This window comes from Haemaphysalis longicornis, unplaced genomic scaffold (genome assembly GCF_048455015.1).
Source record: "Haemaphysalis longicornis isolate Haplotype H1 unplaced genomic scaffold, Haemaphysalis longicornis Haplotype H1 scaffold_1, whole genome shotgun sequence".
Classification (NCBI taxonomy): domain Eukaryota; kingdom Metazoa; phylum Arthropoda; class Arachnida; order Ixodida; family Ixodidae; genus Haemaphysalis; species Haemaphysalis longicornis.
Window position 1 is genome coordinate 90,221,597 of NW_027526203.1, and position 22,177 is coordinate 90,243,773.

At 45.6% G+C, this 22,177-nt stretch overlaps 2 protein-coding genes across 2 annotated transcripts in view; one reads left to right on the forward strand and one right to left on the reverse strand.

Annotated features, from left to right (window-relative positions):
- Positions 1–22,177, forward strand: part of LOC144177985 (ATP-binding cassette sub-family C member 2-like) — a 603,957-nt gene that overhangs the window by 335,377 nt on the left and 246,403 nt on the right. The window contains exon 10 of the mRNA XM_077705540.1: positions 5,900–6,151. Within this exon, the coding sequence (XP_077561666.1) occupies positions 5,900–6,151 (252 nt within the window). The remainder of the gene's footprint in view (positions 1–5,899; positions 6,152–22,177) is intronic.
- Positions 13,499–15,786, reverse strand: LOC144177997 (uncharacterized). Its single transcript, XM_077705546.1, has one exon. It carries the CDS (start codon positions 15,693–15,695, stop codon positions 14,409–14,411), a length of 1,287 nt encoding a protein of 428 aa, XP_077561672.1. The 5' UTR covers positions 15,696–15,786; the 3' UTR covers positions 13,499–14,408.

The following is a 22,177-nucleotide window of genomic DNA, read 5'->3' on the forward strand; positions in this document are numbered from 1 at the left end:
TTTTTTCCGGCAGTGGAGAAATGCCTTGCGCTGTGATCTTGTGTCCCAAGAAGGAAAGTTCCTGTACGCCAAATACGCACTTGTCGTTTAGCTTGAGCCCGGCTTCCTTAATACGCCGTAGTACAGCGATCAGGTTGGTCAAGTGTTCCTTTTCATTTTTCCCAAACACAATGATGTCATCGATATAGAAGAGAACACCAGAACATCCTTGAAGGATTTTGGACATCATTTGTTGAAATGCAGCGGGGGGCGGACGCCAACCCGAAGCACACGCGTTTAAAGCGAAAGAGACCATCGTGAGTAATGAAAGCGGTCAAATCACGGCTTTCAGGATCGAGCAAAACCTGGTGGTAGGCTGATGCGAGGTCAAGCTTCGAAAAATGAGTTGCCCCAACTAGACTGTGGAGGAGTTCTTCGGTGTGTGGAAGAGGAAAGCTATCAGTCACTACGGCCTTATTAGGCTCCCGTAAGTCGACACAAACACGAATGCCTCCATCCTTCTTTTGAACAACAACAATCGGAGAGACCCATTCTGACGCATTAATGCGCTCTATCACATCCAACTGCTCGAGCCGACGAAGTTCTTCCGATACCGGAGCTCGGAGTGAAAGGGGAAGGCGGCGAAGTTTTGCTGCAGTAGACGGAACTGAGAGCCGAACTTTGACACGATGCACAAAACCCTTGGCTAGGCCGAGGCTGGAGTCGAAAAGGCACGCAAACTCATTGCAAAACTCTGCTGGAAGGCATGCAGTTGAAACTGTCTCCTGGCCTGGGGCTTGTACGTTGGTAGCACTGGTAGTTGACGTGGTAGTCTCAAGGCAGCGGAGGGACGAGCCGTCAATCTGGAGCTGAAGGGCCTTAATGGCGTCAATACCTAGCAGCGATGTGCCTTGCGAAACGACGTAGAACAGAATGGACGCTTCGCGTTCCTTGTATACGACCTTCGATAAAAAACATCCTCGCACGGGGATAGCTTGTTTCGAGTAATCTAGTAGCTTCACACGGGGCGCGAGCAGCAGCGCATGCCCGGCAAAATGCCTATCGAAACGATCACCCGCCAGAATGGAAACTGAGGAGTCCGAGTCGATAAGAAATGTTAACGGCGCATGCCCGACTGTTACCTCGACGTGAATACCGGCGCGGCTGGATGCGGTCACCGACAGAATGCTCACAGCTTCGTCGGGCAAATTCTGGTCGCTAAGCTCGTGAACACGAACGCCCTGTTGCTTCTTTTTGCAAACTGAACTAAAGTGCCGAATGAGCCCACAATTATAGCAACGCTGACCTTTCGCTGGGCAGCGGGATGACGCGGCACGATGCTGGCGCGAACCACAACGGTAGCAGTAAGAAGAAGAGGTGGGTGGGCGCGTACAGGAAGCAGGTTGGTGGGTGTCGGGATGCGGGCGCGTTTCGGTACGAGGTGCAGGCAGAGGCGTGTCGCTACGCGAAGGACAGGGGCAGTGTTCATTTCGACTGCGGTCGTGCGGCATTGAGCGAGAGCTTTTTGATATACGCTGCACGGTGCCTGAAGCAATTTCTCGAAGGTCCTCACTAGCCTGTTCGATTTGTGACGCTAATTGTATTGCTCGGAAGAACGAGAGGGTGGAGCCCTCAAGAAGAAGGCGTTCGCGAATGTGCTGGGACGAGACCCCTTCCACGAACTGGTCACGAAGCGAGTCTTCAGGTGAAGCAAAAGAACATGCAGCGGCGAGCGCACGTAGTGCGGCAACGTACTCCTGAACAGACTCCCCTGGGTGCTGAATGCGACGGCGAAAGCGGTGCCTTTCTACGACGACATTGCTTGAGGTTGTGAAATGTTGCGTTAAAGTGGCTACAGCTTCGTCGTAAACAGAAGGCTGAACAGCGGCGGCCTTGCTAGCTTCAGTAAGTTTGTCGTCGGCGGACTTGCTAGCTTCAGGAAGTTTGTCGTCGGCGGTTGACTCACCGGTCTGGGAGGCATCCGTTGGAAGCGGTAGACTGGAGAAGACACGTTGTCCCTCAACGCCGAGGCTGTGTAACAGCAGGGCCTTGCGACGTTCGGGCGGAAATTCGGACGCTCCGGATGCCAGTAGGTAGTTTTCGAAAATTTGGTGCCATTGCGTCCACGGAAGAGGAGGGCGGCCGGGTTCAGGCAGGAACGGGGGCGGCGGAGCAAGCCCGATGCAGCTCATGGCGTAGAAAAGGTGCAGGCGTGGTTACGCCCCCCGAAAAAGACGCATCCTCGTCGCCATTGTTATATCGCGGCGGAAACCGCAGAAGAATGACGAAGCGACCACTGTCGTCGACGATCACCAACCAAAACTGAACTTTTATTCAGAGGCAGGCATATATATACAAAGGTCACCTGGTGGCAAGTAAAGACAACATAAACCAAATCGAAACCGAAACTGAAACACTACAAAAGGGAAGTCAGTTGCAACGAGTTTTTCACAGCTGTAACGCTTGCTGTTCGATCGTCATTGTGTAGGATAAACCGGGCAGAGCTATTTTTTACCAATTCGAGGCCTTTAATTATATAAACCATGCATGGGTCTCAAATTGAGGCAGCATATTCTATTTTACTTTGAACCAAGTTCTTATACAACCGTAGTTTTAGGAAGGCTGGTGAAGAAGAAAAATTGCGACGAAAATAGCCTAACGTACAGTTTGCATTGTTAATAATGTTGCTTATGTGAACGGACCAGGTCAGGCGAGAAGTAATGTGCACACCTAAGTACCGGTAGGATGAAACACAGTCGAGTGAAACATTATTATGATGGTACGAAGCGGGAGTGGGTGACGATCGACGGACGCGTAATACACTTACACTTATTAATATTTAGGTTCATTAGCCAAAGACTACACCAGTTTGTAATAGTATTAAGGTAGTTTTGTAAAATACTAACAAAACTTGTGTTGTTAATATCGCGAAATATCACAAAATCATCGGACAACAGGTGTATGTTTGATGAAACGCAATCAGTGAGGTCATTGATGTAAATTAAAAATAAGAGGGGGCCCAGTTATGAACTTTGGGGTACACCCGATTGAACAGAGCATTCTGGGGAACTATACGAGTTGGCTACAACAAACTGTGTACGGCCACAGAAAACGTATTCCAACCATTTGAACACGTCACAATCAAGGTTCGGTTTGGTTACTTTCAGGAGCAGGAGATTATGGGACACTTTCTCAAAGGCTTTTGCAAAATATAAGAAAATACAGTCAGCTTAGGAGCGACAGGGACGAATGCGGTGAAGCTGGTGTGTAAAAGACAATAATTGTGTTTCACATGAAAATCCCTTTCGGAAACCATGTTGTGTATCCGTGAAAAATGAGTGTGATTCCAGAAATGTTACGATTCTTGTGTACAAAACATGTTCTAGGGCTTTACAAGGAACGCTCGTAAGTGATATAGGGCGGTTATTTAGAGGAGATACTTTGTTACCGGATTTGTGAACGGCAACCACCTTACCGATTTTCCAGTGACTGGGTAGGCACCCGCTGTCAATGGATTGTTGAAAAAGTTTGGAGAGAAGAATTGAAGAATAAGTTTTCATTCATTCCTTTCATTTATTCATACTGGAGGCCAAGATGCTGGCCCATGCAGGGAGGGCAGTACAGAGCAAGAATTCAAAGAACGCATGAACAGGATGCTACCTATAACATGTCACAAAAGCTTACAAATACTTGACTAAGCACAACCGCGACATAAGAACAACACAATAAATCGCAATAAATTGCCCCAAAAACACAGCACCAATATAACAAAACAGCAGGTAAATTTTCTTATAACGTACAAGTGGTCACAAGCCTAGGTTTAGATTATTCTAATTCATGAGGCAAGTAGTTTTCCAGTTCTTGTGAGAAGTTTCTTGATTGTAAAACCTCAAGGGGGAGGGAATTCCATTCGTTAATGGTACGCACAAAAAAACTATTCATTGCCGTGGCCGTGCCTTGAAGATATTTAGAAGTTATAAGGTCGACAGCAGGGCTTGAAGAGGGTTTAAGTGACTGTATTATTTTATAAATTCCCTGAGTGTCAATAATAATTGGGGTTATGAGTGGATAGTCGTACAGCTTTGGAGAAGGTAAAGATGTACTGGAAGAAACCACAAAATTACTACAAAACCTGTTCAGGTAAATCGGTCACTCATTGTCACGAATTTATTCGTCATTCTGGTCGAGCGGTTTAATTGAATCAGTCGTGTTTGGATTACTTACGCGGCAAAAAGTTTGGGGATTGTTTAGAAGCAGGCTAGGTAAGCTACTCCGGAAAAAGTTAGATTTCGCATTTTTGACAGCGAATACATAGGAATTGTTAGAAACTTTGTAGGCCTTCCACTGAGTGTTCGAGGGCAGCAGTTTCACCGTACGGTAAAGGCGCTTCTTGCGGTTTGATAGACGTTTTAAGTAGGCATTATACTATGGAGCTCTTGCGTGAGAAGCGAGTTTGCGAATCGGGATGTATCTGTTGGTTACGTCTTGTACCTCTTGAAGGAATAAGTTCCAGTCAGCTTAACAGTACGGTTGTTGAAATTGTCTAGACAAATGTCAAGAGAAGTGGACAATTCAATTTTATTGGCATCAAAATTTGCTTTGTTATAATCACGAATTTGCTCAGCTGTCTTACGCGTTTCTAGAGCTGGTACTGTTATGTCGAAAGAAAGGATTAAATGATCAGATAAACCGGGTAAATATGTCATGAGGTAAGTAAGACGTCTGGTGGTGTTGCTGTACTATTAGAGTAAAGGTAGAGTAAAGGTCATGTCATCTTCAGGGACATAACCCAGCATTATCGCCTTCAAAGGCAGACCCTACCCTCGCCTTACCCTGACTTTTCCAGAGAACAAATTGCCCTACGACTAATACAATGTGGCTCCTTCCCACACCCACGCGTCTTCCCTTAATGCACCCGAATAGCTACGACGCAGAATGTAAATTTCGCTCAGAAGTAGGAACACTCCGCCACATAATCGGGGTGTACAACTTTAGCCCTGAGCACCCCCCTCTCTCCCCGTCAACTACCGAACAAGAGCAATGGGAGAGGCTGCTGTCCAGTCCCTCTGTGCCTACCCAGCTTCAGCTGGTGGACAGAGCACAAGCGGCGCGGACTGCGCATGGGCTCGAGTAGAGGAACCACTCCCCGGCGCCGCCCCCTGCGCCGTTCAGAAATCTGAATAAAAGTATTTCCTCTCCTCCTCTTGCACCTCCTGCGCCTTCCCCGCCTATGCCGCGATTCTTGTCGCCTCCGTCGGTGGCGGCAGAGACGAAGAAGTGACATCGTGTAACAGCGGGTTTGAGCTTCCTTTAATTTTTTTCAAAAGAAGAGTTTCCACTCATGTGCTACACCAATACAACTCAACCAACCATAATTCGTGCATCGTGCATTGATTTAACCTTACCAAAAATATCTTTAAAGTAATAAAGGATGTGATTAAGTGCATTTCTGCACTTAAGTGCACTTCAGTGCACTTCTCTTTGGTTTCCCTATTTGTAGATCCACGTGAGTGAATTTAAGTGACGTCGCTTGGGTAGGGTGCCCTTTACAGCTTTGCTTTCCAACCACATTCGCAGGGTGAATTGGCGCGAATTTTTTTTGCATGCAGGGGAGCATATGTACACACCTGTGGGGCGAAGATCAGCCATGCTTTCGCAGTGGCTGCTCCCATGCCCACTCTGCTGCCGTTACCACACCCCGGTTATATTCAATGTTTTTCTTAGGACCAGACCCCTAAATTTGAATTTATGGTTCTCAATTTTCGCGTTTCAAAGGTCCCTCGATGCCTAAATGTTCCACAAGGTCCTACGTAGCGAAGCGACACATTGTTGTCGTGTATCATCATGTGCAGCCCTTGTGGGGCTTTTTTACACAGTGTCACATCCGGCGGGGTTGGCCGGACCTTTCTTTCTCCTGCAGGCAACAAGGGTTACCGCCGGCGATTCCCAACCAACCGGCTACGTTGCTTCCCTTTTAGGCGTCGACTGCGCTCAGCTGTGCTCCACCTGTTATTCAATGCCAGTGACCATGTGTGGAGCGGCCACATTGCCGTTTCTCTTCTGGATGTTGTCGCGAAGAGCAGGCTGGGGCCCTGCGCTATGCTGTGCGGCGTGGCTGGCCCTCACACTGGCAATGCCTTTCGCCTGGTCACGACTGCAGAATCGCCTTTGGGTGAGGCCCGCTGCTATTTCACGAGTGCTTGTATAGGAACTTTACACAGCTGCACGCGCATTCTCTGTGGCGTTTCCATGTACAATAAAGAGCAGCAGTACATAGGTGTGGTACGTTATGACTAAATATTCAGCACTTTTCTTGTTGCTGACATTTAGAATATGCGTGCTCAGGACTCTGTTTTGTAGAAATGCCATGACGGCGATGATAGCCCGACGAGGTGAATATTTGCACTTTGCATTTTTGCAAGCAATGTAAAAGAGGCCAACCTGGCACACTCTGTATTCCCATCACTCATAGACCAAACACATCACGGATGGCGACCTTTCTGAAAAGCAAGATGCAAGAAACGTTGCGTAAAATTAACCTGTACTCTTCGCGCTGTCTTCCCTCCTAAAACGCGCAGCACTGATAGGTCTGCCGACTTGGTCCACCTCCGAGTACCCGTCTCTCTGGGGAAAGCTGCTCTCTGCCCCACCCGTTGTGCGGGGTAACACTGCGCATTCCTGTAGGCGGGTCTCTCGCACAGAGTTAGGCGACGTTGTTTCTCGCTACCTTACCTTCCTCATTTACCGCCGAACAAACCATCCATGCCTATCCTATGGCTTCCGCGTAACATTACCACACAAATCTGTCGGCCGCCGAGGCTAATGTAAGAATTGATTCTCGTCCCCTATTTCACCTAATTGCCAGCGGAAACCAGATTGGTAGCGTATACACAGGCGAATACTCGCCTACGCGTACTCAAACGAGCGGGGAGGGGGCGAGGGGCATTTGCGCGTATGAAATGGTGCTGTGCCTATACAATTTTCGTTGCACTGTTGTCTGCAACGGTGTGACAGAGTGTCCAAACTTTTTATGGGGAACACGTGGTGCACAGTTGCCACTAATGGTGATCATCACAATAATCAATCAAGATAGCCAACTGGGCACAAAAAATTAATTACATATGGCCAACACCAAACGTCATAATGACACCTTCTGAGTTGTTAGGGTGGGCCATAAGCAGGCCTATCTGTCATGCAGAAAAGGTACACAAAAGTGCAAAACAACACCCGCGTGAACAGCAGCGTGGTACACTGCTGCGTCTTTCAAGTGTTCGCACATTCACAGCACCTCTTTCCCCCACACCGCTAATCGTGGCTTCATGGTAAGGTTACTCCTCATCCTCTTCGAACGCGAGCGCCGCGGGCATTGTTTGCAAGCGCTTGTTGGAAAATGGGAACAATGCTCCCCCGCTCAGATATCTCGTTCTGTACAGTGTGCCTCGAAGGGGCAAGAAGAGGTGACTGACGGGTTCCACTGACATTCACCCTCGCACGTGTATATGAACCTATTCAAATAATTGAGGTGAAAGCGTAACGAGCGTTGTTTTGCTCCATGGCAAGACGTATAAATACAGTATTTATTTTCGTGATATACATTACACAAGGTAATCAGGAAAAAAGCTGACAACAGCTTGGCGGGCCCTGATTCCCCCGGGCAGGATCGGGAAACAGGGCAGTGGGCATGTTTACAGAAATGGAAAGTGCGAAACAAAAGTTTTCGGATATTTTCCTGAGTGTTTGTGGCCCAGACTAGGGCGCTAAAATTCGTTAATGAGGAGAATAATGAATTGTAGATTAAGGAATTACCAAATTCAGGTAAAACGATGTGGTGACGACGCATAAGTATAATTACGCGTGATAGTTGTAGGAAGCGTAACTAACACGATCTTCCCAAGTTATGCGTTGGAAAAAGTAAACATCAAGTGTTATATATGATGGAAGAATTTCTATTTTTGTGTTGTCAAGTAAAATAGACAGTGGGTCAAACACCTTATGGCGTGGCTGCAATAAAATTGTTTTTGTCTTGGCAACATTAATCGTTAAATTATTGCTTTTGGCCGATTTAGCTATACAGGCTAAAGTTGAATTTGCACGATTGACTAGAATGCTGCCCGAGTCGCCGGAGATAAACATACTAGCATCATCCACATAAATGATGAGCTTAGCAGACACGTCTATACGTACAATTTCATTGGTATAAAGAATAAAAAGAAATGGTCCCTGGATGCTCCCTTGGGGTAGACCTAATTTTACTGGCGGAACATTGGAGGAACATTCAGCTATTTGGACGCACTGCGAGCGATACTCATACTTAATTAAAACTGCGCATTCGGACGGGACAAGGAAAAGAAGACACAGGACGGGCGCAGACTCACAAGTAGTTTATTGAAAAATGGAGCATGCTAATACACCCACACCAGCACATGCGCACACATGTCACCACTTTTATCACATGATATAACGGTTTAGAAATTCATATTCATTTCCATACAAAGATATGGATCGTTCACTTACACACTGGTCACCATGCTTTCGAATAAAAAAATTAAGAGCCCTCTCACCCCGTGAAGAGGGATAGCCAGCAAAGCTGCGGTGCCGAGTCTCAACGTGAGGTTTGACTGGGTCGTAGTCCAAGGGGTGGACGAAGCAAAACACGTTTGTTTGTAATTTGCGATTGAGCATTGTTCTTGGTTATTAACTGAAAGTGCAGTCCTGTCCAGTCACTGCTCCTCGCGCATGCTCAGCACGGCTCTTCACAAGCCACGTGAAACGGCCATCAAGCGGCTCCGACACAGCGTCAGACTTAGCTACTGCGCAATTGGGGCGCACACCTGGGCACGCGCCGGCGCCAGTGCGTCTGCCGCGGCTATGACTCAACACAATCCAACACAATCCACTTTAATCCAATCCAAATACAATTCAATCTAAGCCAAGCCAAGCCAATACAATCGAATCCAATCCAATGCCCCTCGCGCATGCGCAGAACGGCCCTTCACGGCACACGCGAAACTGCCCAACCTCGGCCAGTGTAGCTTACGCTACAAAACACGCATGACTCGTGGGTAGAAATTTATTATAGCACGGGTATGGTAATCATGGCGCATGCTCTATGAAGGCCCAAGGACCTTTTTAATTTTGTATGATTTTTTCCATGCCCCGGGGGTGTGGCGCGCAGTTTTACGATTCCGGGGATTTGAGAGGGCTCCGCAACGTGGCGCTACGCTCGCTAGTGATTCCTGTCTACATCGCTATGGGACGGGGGACGATCTGCTGGATCCCAGCCATTTACAGCTTTGCTGTAAAAGGCCTAGATTAATTCCCTTGCCACCTGTTCTCTGCTTTTGCTCAGCACGTTTGTGTGAGTCAAATCTGGCTCGCATGGCTTTCTTTCACAATCCATGCAATGGCGCTGAAGGTGGGATCCGGTTTTATTACAGATATTCAGCTGGTGTTCCCTCAAACGGTCGTTAAGAGAGCGTTCCGTTTGTCCAATGTATACTCGCCCGCATGTGAGCGGGATCATGTACACCACGCCTATTGCGCACTTCACGTATGGCGTCGCATGTCGTTTTAGGCAGCCTGGTGTCTGTTCCATTCCTTTCAGGATCTTGGGGCACAGGCCAGCCAACTTGTTAGGCGCAGAAAAAACGATCGGCACTTTGTGCCTGTTAGCCACATTTTTGAGGTTGTGTGCCACTCGATGGATGTATGGAACCACCACCGGTTTCTTGCGCCTAAGGTCGTCTGTCCTTTGGGTTCTGTTCCCTTTCAACTTCTGAAGCAAGGACTCGGCCACCGCTGTCACAACCATTAAGTGAAACCCAGCAGCAATCAATCGGGCAACCTGAGCATCGAAACTTTCCTGAATCTTATGATGGCAGGATTTTGTTAGTCGTCCTTGAAAGCAAGAAGGAATTGCCCTTTTTATTGTCTTCGAGTGCGCAGACAGGTAAGGCAACAACCCTTTTCGTACCTTCGGCTTATAAACCCAACACACATGGTCTGTTAAAAGCGTGATGTTAATGTCTAAAAACTGCAAGCAGTCGTGGTTAGGCAACTCATGAGTGAAAGACAGGCCTTTCCCCAGTCGTCCGAACTTGTCTAAAATCTGGTTAACAGCGTCAGGGTAAGTTAAAACAGCTAAAACGCTTAAAAAATGAAATCTTTTTAGCCAGCATTGATCGGAATTTAAAGCGCGACCTGGACGAAGGACCGGCAGTTAAAATTTTAAAAAAATTTTTTTAAAGGTTTTACCTGTTTTCTTTACCCAGAAGTTGAAAGGGAACACACCCCAAAGGACAGACGGCCTTAGGCGCAAGAAACCTGTGGTGGTTTCATACATCCAGCGAGTGGCACACAACCTCAAAAATGTGGCTAACAGGCACAAAGTGCCGTTTGTTTTTTCTGCGCCTAACAAGTTGGCTGGCCTGTGCCCCGAGATCCTGAAAGGAATTGGAAGAGACACCAGGTTGCCCAGAACGACATGAGACGCCATACGTGAAGTGCGCAATCGGCGTGGTGTACATGATCCCGCTCACATACAGGCGAGTATACATTGGACAAACGGGCCGCTGTCTTAACGACCGTTTACGGAAACACCAGCTGAATATCCGCAATAAAACCGGATCCCACCTTCAGCGCCATTGAATGGATTGTGAAAGAAAGCCATGGGAGCCAGTTTTGACTCGGACAAAGGTGCTGAGCAAAAGCAGAGGACAGGTGGCAAGGGAATTAATCGAGGCCTTTTTTATTCGAAAGCATGGTGACCAGTGTGTAAGTGAACCATCCATATCTTTGTATGGAAATGAATATGAATTTCTAAACCCTTATATCATGTGATAAAGGTGGTGACATGTGTGCGCATGTGCTGCTGTGGGTATATTAGCATGCTCCATTTTTTTTCAATAAACTAGTCGCGAGTCTGCGCCCATCCTGTGCTTTCTTTTCCTTGTCCCGTCCGAATGCGCAGTTTTAAGTATGAATATGAACCAACTAGCCCAACAACATGCCTTTCGAGCGATACTGTTAATCAGAGGATACTAGAGACCGAGCCTTGCCACGTATGCCGTATCTTTCCAATTTAATAAAAGACTTTGGTGACTGGTGGGGTCGAACACCTTGCTAAAGTCCAGAAATAGGCCTAAAACAATGTTATTAATTTCAGCTCCAGTAGGGCTAGTTCAGTCGATTTATATTTCCGAAAACCGAACTAAGCTGGACTTATAATATTACACCTGTCGGTAAGCGACATCAGTCTTACAAGAATAGGTTTTTTCACAGGCCTTATACAAAACGGGTAATATGGAAATTGGACGATAATTGGAAAAGTCAGTTTGCACCTTTCTTAAATAACACAATGTCCGCAGTCCGCATTTTGCGCGGGAAAACACCAGCAGGTATAGAAATATAAAAATATGAGATAGGCAGTGCGCAATTTATTCATTTTATTCATTGGTACCCTCAGGACCATATGGTATTACAGAGGGGAGTGGTTATAAACAGAAACAGAACAGAAGAAGTGCATTATACGATACAAAAATTTTCTTGCTTATACAATGTTAGCTAACAGAAACAGAACAGGAATAGTGCTTTATAAGATAAAAAAAAAATTCTAGATTATACAATATTAGCTAAGGCGTTCTTAAATAATTGGTGATTTAGGATGGTGGCCGTAAGTGCGGGAAGGTGGTTCCATTCAATGGATGTACGAGGTATATATGACTGAAAGAAACTGTTGGTTCGGCATGATGACACTCCTACCTTATGAACATGATCTAAACGAGGAGATGTATACTGTGGAGGCAAAATGAGCTCATCACGTAGGATTGGATGGTGAAATATTTTATGAAACAGGCTGAGGCGAGAGATTTTTCGTCGAGATGCTAAAGATGGAAGGTTAAGACTAGATTTCATTGGTGTTATGCTGGCTGTACGATTATAGTTAGTAAGTACAAAACGGATCGAGTTGTTTTGGATCATTTCAAGTGAATGGATCAGGTTATGTTGGGCTGGATCCCAAACAGAGGCTGCGTATTCCAGTTTCGGACGAATTAGTGCTTTGTATAACAGGGGTTTAATGAAGAAGGGGCTTTAGAAAAATTACGGCGCAAATATCCCAGCATCCTGTTAGCGTTATTAATGACGTAATCAATGTGAAAACTCCAGCCCAGATTGGAGGTTATATGAACACCTAAATATTTATAACTGTTAACAGTATCTAAAACAACGTTATTAAGGAAGTAAGAAGGTAGAGCATTACAAGTTCTCGATACTCTCATGAATTTACATTTGTTAGTGTTTAGTTGCATTGACCACTTAGTACACCAGACAGAAATTGTATTAAGGTCAGCTTGGAGGGCGGCTACTTCATCATTAGAGGTTATTACACGAAAAAGAACGCAATCGTCGGCGAACAAATGTATGTGAGAAGAAATTTCAGAAGGCAGGTCATTTATATAGATAAGAAAAAGCAGAGGGCCAAGCACGGAACCTTGCGGCACCCCAGAACGAACGGGTGTTTGAGGTGAACAAGTATTGTTAGCCGAAACGTACTGGAAACGATTGCTTAGAAATATTTCGAGCCAAGTAAGAAGTTTGGGGTCAAGATTTAGTTGGTTAAGTTTGGATAACAATAGCTTATGGCAAACTTTATCGAACGCTTTCGAAAAATCAAGAAATATGCAGTCAGCTATTGAAGAACGGTCAAGGATGATGTTGAGTTTGTGTGTGAAAGATACCAGTTGTGTTTCACATGAGTACGTCTTACGGAAACCATGCTGCTTGTTCGTGAAAAATGAATTTGACTCGAGGAAATTAACAAGATTGGAAAACAAAATGTGTTCAAATATTTTGCATGGTATACTAGTAAGAGATACAGGGCGGTAATTTAAAGGAGAGCGCTTGCTACCTGATTTATGTAATGGAACCAGCTTCCCGACCTGCCAATCAAGAGGCAGGCAGCCAGTTTCGAGGGACTGCTGAAAGATCATGGTGAGTATAATAGACGAGTAAACACAAGTACTTATCAAAAACTTGGGATTAATTAAATCACTACCGGGGGCCGAAGAAGGTTTTAGCGACTTGATTAGCGCAGCAACGCCACTTGGTTCAATAGTTATATGGGGCATGCTGGGGTAATTGAATTGTTGTAAGGAAGGTACAATATTACTTGAATGAACCGAGAAATTCGCTGTAAAAGCATCATTAAGTATGGTCGCACAATCATTCGGGTGAACTGTATTGCCCACAATATCAACAAGGGTTATAGTGTCATTTTCGCTTGGTTTAATAGCGCGCCAAAATTTATTAATATCAGTTGATAACATAGATGGCAACGTATTCCGTAAAAAGTTCTCTTTTGCAGTCTTAATTGCTGTTATATATTGATTAGAAGCCGATTTGTAGGCAGCCCATCGATTAGCGTTTCCAGATTTTTTCGCTAATTTATATAAGCGTTTTTTCTTGTTAGAAAGACGCCTTATGTGGGAGGTGTACCATGGTGCATTTTGGCAAGCAATTATTCTGCGCACAGGAATATATGGGTTAGATAAGTCATGAACCGTCGCAAGAAACATGTCCCAGTTAGATTGTGTGCTGCGCTTATCGAAACCTTCTAAGAAACGGTCAAGGAATGAACATAGCTCGTGGTTAATCGCCGAGAAGTTTGCCTTCTTGTAATCACGAATAGTTTTTGCTTTTTTAGAGGCTTTTGGACGCGATATGTTGATGCGGAAAGATATCAATAAATGGTCGCTCAAGCCGGGCAAGAGTGTCATGTCCGAAACTAGGTCAGGCCTAGATGTTAGGGCGAGATCAAGAGTGTTTGCAGTAATTTGTGTTAGTCTTGTTGCCTGTGCAATCACTTGGGTTAGTGAAAAAACAGAACAAATGTTTAGAAAATCGTTGCCTAGTGTTGTAAACGGATGCATAGTCGGAGGCGTGGTCGCCCAGGTTATGTTTGGAATATTGAAATCACCTAGCAAAAAGAGAGGCAAGTTGGGGTAGCGTAGAAAAACCATGTTAATGACGTCATGAAGCTCGTTGACAAAATCGGAAGAATAACTAGGGGGGCGGTAACAAGCACCGATCAAAACGTTTTGAAAACCGAGTTCGGCAATAGCCCACACGATTTCAAGTGAAGTGTTAACGTGAATACAGTGAGATTGGAAGTCTTTTTTAATTGCCAGAAGGACGCCGCCACCTCTACGTGAAGTGCGATCACAACGATAAAACGAAAAATGGTGCGCATGCGATAGAATTTCATGGTTGTGTATTTCAGGTTGCAGCCAAGTTTCCGTGAGTATTACAATATCAGCGTTACAAGTGTCAATTGCCGAAGCTAAGGAATCACGCTTGTTCATTATACTTCGGATGTTAGTAAACAGGACAGACACATGAGATAAGCTTGATCCACTGCCCCTCGCGCAATCCTATGCATTGGGACTTGATTCAGAGGTCGACTGATTAAGATCAAAAACCTGTTTAGTGTGCTCTGTTACGCTTTCGGTTTGCGGATCATACATGTATTGTTTTTTATTCAGGAGAAGCTTTTTATACTGTAGTTTAAACTGAGGAGCATTAGGTTGGCATTTAGCAAAGTCGATAAGTTGTTTGCGAGCATAACGTGTGGCGGGGCAAAAATCTTCTGTAACCGATACATCCTTTTCTTTTAGCTTGGTTCGAGCAGAAAGTATTTTGTCTTTCATTTTGTAGGAGGAGAATTTAACTATTATTGGGCGACCCTTATTTGGCATGAACGTTCCCAAGCGATGCGCACGTTCGATAGAATTGTTAATAGATTCCGCATCATCTACACCTGTCAGGGCTTCTTTAATACGGTCTTCCGATTGTTGCCATGTTTCTCGAGAGTCAGGGATACCATGAAATAATAAATTATTCCGCCGAGATCTGTCTTCCAATTCATCGACGCGGGACTGCTGGGCGCCATGCTGAGTGGATAAGGTCTCAATCGAGTCTTGCATGGTAGTCAGAGTTTGATCAATGGGTTCGTACTTCTCCATTTTTTCTGCCAAGGCATCTAGCCTTGATTGAATGCAGCCAATTTTGTTTTCAATCTGACCAATACTTGTCTGAATGGCCTTTACATCTGCAATAATCTCAGCTTGGCGGTCTGAGGATTCCACAGAACGTGACTGTAGGTCTTTAAGAAGCTGGAAGATAACATTCATTTGTTCGGATGGTTCGTCAGGCAAAGTATCCACATCTACAATGGCTGCAGAGCGGGTTTTAGGTGGCCCCGGGTTCGTTTCAACGTCCCCGGAACGCAGCAACAACAAAGCCATTGATACACATTCACCAGCAACTTCACACAGCACTTGTGGGCACGGCAGCAGAAAAAGGAAACGATTATCGCTTTTCTTAGCGTATAATGAGTACTGTTTACATACCTGCAAAGTGCAGAAGCGCGACATGTCAGCTGTGAAGCCGTGAATGCTCCCGTGCCCACTGAAAGGCTGTCGTGGTGGCGAGTTGTTTATATCATCTCCGGGGGCTGATATCGCCATCGATGACGTCGATGCGCAGCCGACACTGCGCATCAGAGGAAGGAAGTCCGGTTCGGTGTGGTTGGATGGCTGAATGCTGTCATCCTGGTAAGCCGATTTCCGTGGAATTTCGTGGGTGGTCGAGCAGGAAACCGTTGCAGGCCAAAAAAGCGGGAACACCAGAAGCGCCTGCAAAGTGCAGAAGCGCGACATGTCAGCTGTGAAGCCGTGAATGCTCCCGTGCCCACTGAAAGGCTGTCGTGGTGGCGAGTTGTTTATATCATCTCCGGGGGCTGATATCGCCGTCGATGACGTCGATGCGCAGCCGACACTGCGCATCAGAGGAATTACATCAACAACAAGAATTACATCAACAACAAATTTTATGGGTCTATCTTGCATTCCCGCGTTATCAGTTTCATTGCTATTATTTAAATTCATGAGCGCTGTTATGACCTCATGTATGGTTACAGGACCCAGAAAAAATGTTCCATCATTGTTATACATAAAGTGCTCAAGCGCGTTCCGGTTTGTCGAAGCTGAGAGAGAAGAAAGAAGAAAATTGTTGAAAACGTCGGCTAACTCCTGACTCTTTAAAACCTTGCCATTACGTCTTGTTTCGGTCACTTAACCAGTTACAGCGTTAATTTTATGAATAGATTTTTTGGCGGATCCTTTGTTGCATTGACAATATTATAATACTACCGTGTTTTTGCATTACGAAGTTCCTTGGTAACGTAATTTCTGTAAGCCTTAAATTCTTTTAATACTTCTATAGTTTTCAGAAATATTTTGGTATAATTTATCACGTTTACTGATGGCGTTCAAAAGTTCAGTGGACCCCCAGGGCTTGCGAGCTTTCCTAGGGCGGGTGGTTGTCATGCACGGGAAAGATGTAAAGTAAGCCGGCGAGAATTTCACCATTAATTTGTTATAGGCTTCACCAAGATCCTGCTCACTTAGCACATCATCACAATTTACACAAAGTAAAGTTTCTCGGAACCTACATGGTGTGACATCGTTTATATCACGATAGGGACATTCTTGTCTTGAACATTTTGTTTTTTGAGGGCTTTGCAGACAGATATAAAAACTGGTAGATGATCGCTAATAGAAAAATAACCACACCAGGCTTTGAACGATTTACGTCAAAATCGGTTATACTAAGATCATATTAACAGCGCTACCGACACAGACAAAAAGAAGAGGGCACAAGCACGGCGCTGTGTTTGTGCCCTCCGTGTTTGTGTTTGTGTTTGTGTCGGCGCTGTGTTTGTGCAGCGCCGTGTTTGTGCCCTCTTCTTTTTGTCTGTGTCGGTAGCGCTGTTAATATGAACAAGTACCAACTCGCCCAGTCTTCCGTTTTAGCTTCATACTAAGATCAAGTAACGATTCGGACGTCATGGTGATTCTAGTACGCGATGTTATGACATCACGACAAGAATGAACATTGAATAAATTTTCAGCATACTTCCTAATTTTTGTTTCAACAAGACAGTTGAGATTGAAATCAATTCAGAGGATTAGATTAAACTGATGACAATTAACAAAGTAAAAAAAAAGAGTCGGAGGCATCGGCACTTGGGGGTCGATAACAAACTGCGAAGACGAGGGTGCGAGATTTCATTGTTAAAAACTGGTAATGCGCAGTGATAACGGAAAAATCTGTTAACAGCTCACATTCCCAGTTTGGCGCAATGAACAGTACTACTCCACCTCCTCTGTTGCCTGTGCGGATCAGGGTTTGTAACCAGGCACATTGGGTATATCGTCTTCAAAGTCAAACCAAGTTTCTGAGAACATCACAACGTTGAAAATTGAATTCACTTGATCAAAGAGCTGTCCAGCTTGTCATACGTATTTTTTCCAGACCTTAAATTTAAATTAATACAGCTAAGGGGGTCTTGAATATCATTCATTTACTCGTGAATGCGAGACAAATCGACCAGTCTATGACAGACACTGTCCATGAGGGGAAAAATATTAAAATGTAGCTTGCGACCAAAGCATATCAGGCTGCACTCAGCCTATCAAAGTAAGGCTTGTGTTTGAGCTAGTTGGCTATACATCGTTTGAACAAACAGTGCAAGTACGTGGACGACAGAACGAAAAAAAGACAGTACAAGCGGTGACTAGCAACAGGGCGTATTTTATAGCGTTCTGCAATATGTATGAAAACACAGCCGGCGTCACACCTTTGCGATCAGTCAAAACGGCAAACCGGTGAAAAAAGAACAATGCACACAGCACCGAGGGAAACATTTTGATGCTGCTATCTCCGACATGCTCCGTCTAAGTAGTCACTTTCCCTCTGTAGCAAAGTAACAGAGGGCTGACTAACGCACGTGTCGCCCCTTTTCTCTATAATATAAGCTTCGAAAATTTCGCCCGTGCGCGCTCCCAAGTAATGCTTCAGAACCTTGGAGTTCTCAAAAAGAGGTGGGGGTGACCCACACGTCTTGCAATGGGAAAGCAGGTGGCTCCCGTTGCCGACACGTAAGGCACGGCTTTGCACTTAACAAGATTTGGACAGTGTGCAAAGCCGTGAACAACGTGACACCTCCAAAGGCAGCATGCGGGATATAACATGCCACTCGCTTCGTTCCCTGTCGCGACAACAACAGGGAACGAGATCCCCCTGAGTGTACGAGATCCCCCTGAGGTGTAGTGCAGTGTACGTTGGACAAGCGGGGAGATGTCTTAACGAACGCCTAAGGGAGCACGCGTATGCCTTACGTGTCGGCACCGGGAGCCACCTGCTTTCCCATTGCAAGACGCGTGGGTTGACCCCACCTCTTTTTGAGAACCCCAAGGTTCTTAAGCACTACTTGGGAGCGCCCACGCGCGAAATTTTTGAATCTTACATTATAGCGAAAAGGGGCGACACGTGCGTCAGTCAGCCCTCTGTTACTTTGCTACAGAAGAAACGTGACTACTTAGACGGAGCATGTCGGAGATAGCAGCATCAAAATGTTTCCCTCGGTGCTGTTTGCATTGTTCTTTTTTCACCGGTTGGCCGTTGTGATTGATCGCAAAGGTGTGACGCCGGCTGTGTTTTCGTATATATTGCAGAACGCTATAAAATACGCCCGGTTGCTAGTCAGCACTTGTACGGTCTTTTTTCCGTTCTGTCGTCCGCGTCCTTGCGCTGTTTGTTGAAACGAGCCTATCAAGGTCAGTCTTGCATTGAACGACGATTGTGCGGGCACGATGTTGCAACTTGAGAGGGGTCTTGTTATTCGAGTGCCAAGCAAAGCGATAGCCGTTATCGGCCGCCTATTCACGCGTACAGCGAAGAAGGTTTCTGTTCAGTCTGGTCATTATTTGAGTAATTGAAACTGGAGGCTGCTTCGCCCTTAGTACTTTTCGCTTTTCGAGCCACTTGTGGTAAAGTGCTTGTCGCGTAAAACGGATGATTGCACCCGCCACCCGTTCAGTCCTCGATTAAAGTCTGTGAAGAGAGTGTACGTCGTCTTGAGAAAGCTCTGGCAAATCTGGCAAACCTTGGCAACATCGTTTAGCTTGGACATCAGATCTTCATTCTCAGACATTGGGATGCCGTAAATTCCCAGATTTTGTTTCCTGCCCTCCATTCCAATTCATTCAAGGATGACTGAAGCTGCTGAACTTCCTGTCCAGTAGAGTTAGCTTCTAGCCGGTTCACGTGCTGCTTGAGGTCATGAAATCCTTATCTTCTTCTGCCTGTTCCCTAATCGCCTCGACGTACTTGTTAGACATCAGTTTAATAGATGCTTTCATATATACCACCTGAGCAGGCAAACCAGCTAATGCGTCAAGCTTTCTTAAGATTTCAGCAAGGGTCCCAGCGGGTTCACGATCAGAGGGATTTTTTGGTTGATTTGACTTTTGTTTACGACAAGACGGACGTCTCTCAACCGGCCTCACCTTTTCTTTTGAAGGTGGGCTCCGAACAGCCTGAATATGGTCAACATGGTCACTTTCGAGACACGTGAGGGCCTGAGGTGGGGTTTTGCTGCACACATGACACATTTCTTCGGCACCTGACACACGGACAGGTGGAGCACACGGCAGACAACCCCTATAGCAAACAAACGTCGGCACAGAAACAATCGCAGACAAGGCCGGGGCAGTAGCGGCGGCACTAATGGAAAAATCAAGGGTCAACGGAAAGCTCACCAACCTGGGAATTGGCGAATAAACGTTTAAACGGGCGTCCTTCCACTACCGCCGCTGCTGCCCCGTCCAGTTTGTCCTTACATTCGCTGACCCGTCCTTCCAGCACCGCCGCCGTGGATGTATCTCCAGCCTCACCCTTGTAGATCAAAACCCGCTGGCAGGTTTGGAAGGAAGGAGGCCTGTTCAGCCTCCCACGTCCTGCCAAATTGTGTCATGAGGTAAACTTCTTCAAGCGCTCATTCTGTGTAAAGGGAAGAATTTGATAAATAGGTGCCAGCGCTGTGGCTTTTGTACGGAAAGATGGTTTTTTTCTAAAAGTAAATTTTTGGGGCTACATTGATTACGCGCCACGTGTATTGCTGATCGATACGGTGTATGAAGCACGGCGCACTATCAAGGACGGGACTGGGAGTTCAGTAAATCTTTTAAGTCCAATGGTGGTGATGTCGGAATGCATGACAATGATGGTGCCTGTCTTCGTTTCTGGCTCAATGAAAGTGTGAGGGCTCAGTCTTTTGCCTGGCGGTGTCGTGGCTTGCGCATTAAAAATTTTAAACTGCATCGCTGAAAACCCAGCCTTCGTGCCTCCATTGAAGGAATGGTTTTATATGTAAGAGTCCCAATCATAGCCAGGAGGACAAACGCACTTGGAGGCATTTCACTGTGATCCCTCGGTGGAGCGAAAATCTCGCCTCTTGCATTGTAAGCAATAAATGAACGCGAAGTGACCGATTGTGCATAGTGATTGACAGCAGTTGATGCATGGAAAAAATTCCGAAAAAAATAGTTTATTTCTATGTGTTTGAAAATTGAACCACAGGCCTCTGAAATGCGAGGTGTACACTCATTACCAACGCCTAAACAGCTGAATGGTTTCCCTGACCTACGGTTGACCTAATGAATGCATTGTGGGCTTTGATCTAGACCGGTGTGCAAAAAATGTAGGCCTTCGTAAGTACGTGAGCATGCTAATTACTGCAGTAACAATTAGGCAAGTAGAAAAGTTTAGGGATCTTGCGGCGTGCCCTCGAATGTGCGTTCGTAAGGCACTGCCTCAACAGACGCCGGCTGGGCAGCACGAGCGTGGGTTTGCACAGGCCTTACATCGGGCTTTGGGCTCTAACGTTGTCAACCTGTACCTGTTGGTCGACCTGCAGCGAAGTCGGAGTTTTTCGTCACGTTATTTTATGTTGTCTGATAAAAGGCGTACCAAAATGTTTGGAGAAGGCTGTAAGTCAAAGTAACGAAAGAATAAGTAAAGGGACTAAAATGATTACAATAATTACACGGCTACGTTTGGTGACTTATCACTGATAGTGTCGTATTGAGTGTGTGATATAGACTTTTTAGTTGATCTGGTAATTTTGACATTAAGAAAGGTTACCGAGTTGATTTGGTTATGTGGGATTGCACTGCTCGGATGCTTGCAGGGGTCAATGTCATCCCTTCTCTAGGTCACGACAGCATGGCCGCGCTTCATCGGAGAACAGAAGAAGCGTTTTTTCCCGCATTACGGATCGCAGTGTGCAAAATGCAAAGGTTGGCGAACTTCAATCTCGCTCTCTGTATTGGAGCACCTGTGCACACCTAAATTTTACTTCGGTTCTTCATGTAAGCAGTGACATAGCTGCACATAAAAATAAATTTGTTCATCTTTGTGCAACACCAGCATATATAGGGTGGATAAGACGGCTGTTGCAAGGAATAAACTGCAGAAGGACTGTCAAGGCAGGTTGGTACTGGTTCATGATGGAAAACAGCGCAAAGACGGCGGTCATTGAAAAGAAGGGAGACAGGAAACGCGCTGACCAGCAACAGAATTTTTCAGTAGACGGGGAAAACATACATACACACATGAAAAATTACAATTCACATTTAGCGTATTCATTTGCGTATACTGACAGCGAAACTGAAGATAAAAACACCACCGGTACGTGTGCGGACATAACCAAACAGCCCTGGCTAGAACGTGAACCTCCCTAAAAGAAAGCGGGGTAAAGGGTTTGCTAATGCATCTGCTGTTTGTTGCGATGTGAAACGCCGCTTTTTCATGCGTATTAAAAAATTACTTCCTAGTCAGTGCGTGCCCTCTCTCCCTTGTTTTCTATGTCCGTGGTATTTTCCCTGTTTTCAAATCATAAAGCATAAATTACAAGGAACAGCCCCACCTCACGTTTCAAATCCTGAGGACCTATAGGTTTTCAGCTTATTGTGCAAGATTTCACATAATTAATCCTGCAAGTTCCAGAACTAATTATGTCACATATTCCTATTTTTGTGCTGATGACATACGTGAAAAATGTTTCACAGTTGGCCCCCAACAGTGTTTATAGGTTTGTTCACTCTATCGACTTCCTCAGTTACCACTGCAAACTTCATGTTAAGTTCACTCCTAATATTTACGCCGAATATTTTCTCTGCAACCAAACCAAATAAAACTTTTTGAAAACTCACTTGGGTTTAAGCTTGAATATCAACGCAGCAGCATCACGCACGAGCCTAGTATGATTGAAAGTCATGCCGTTGCGCTTATTCCT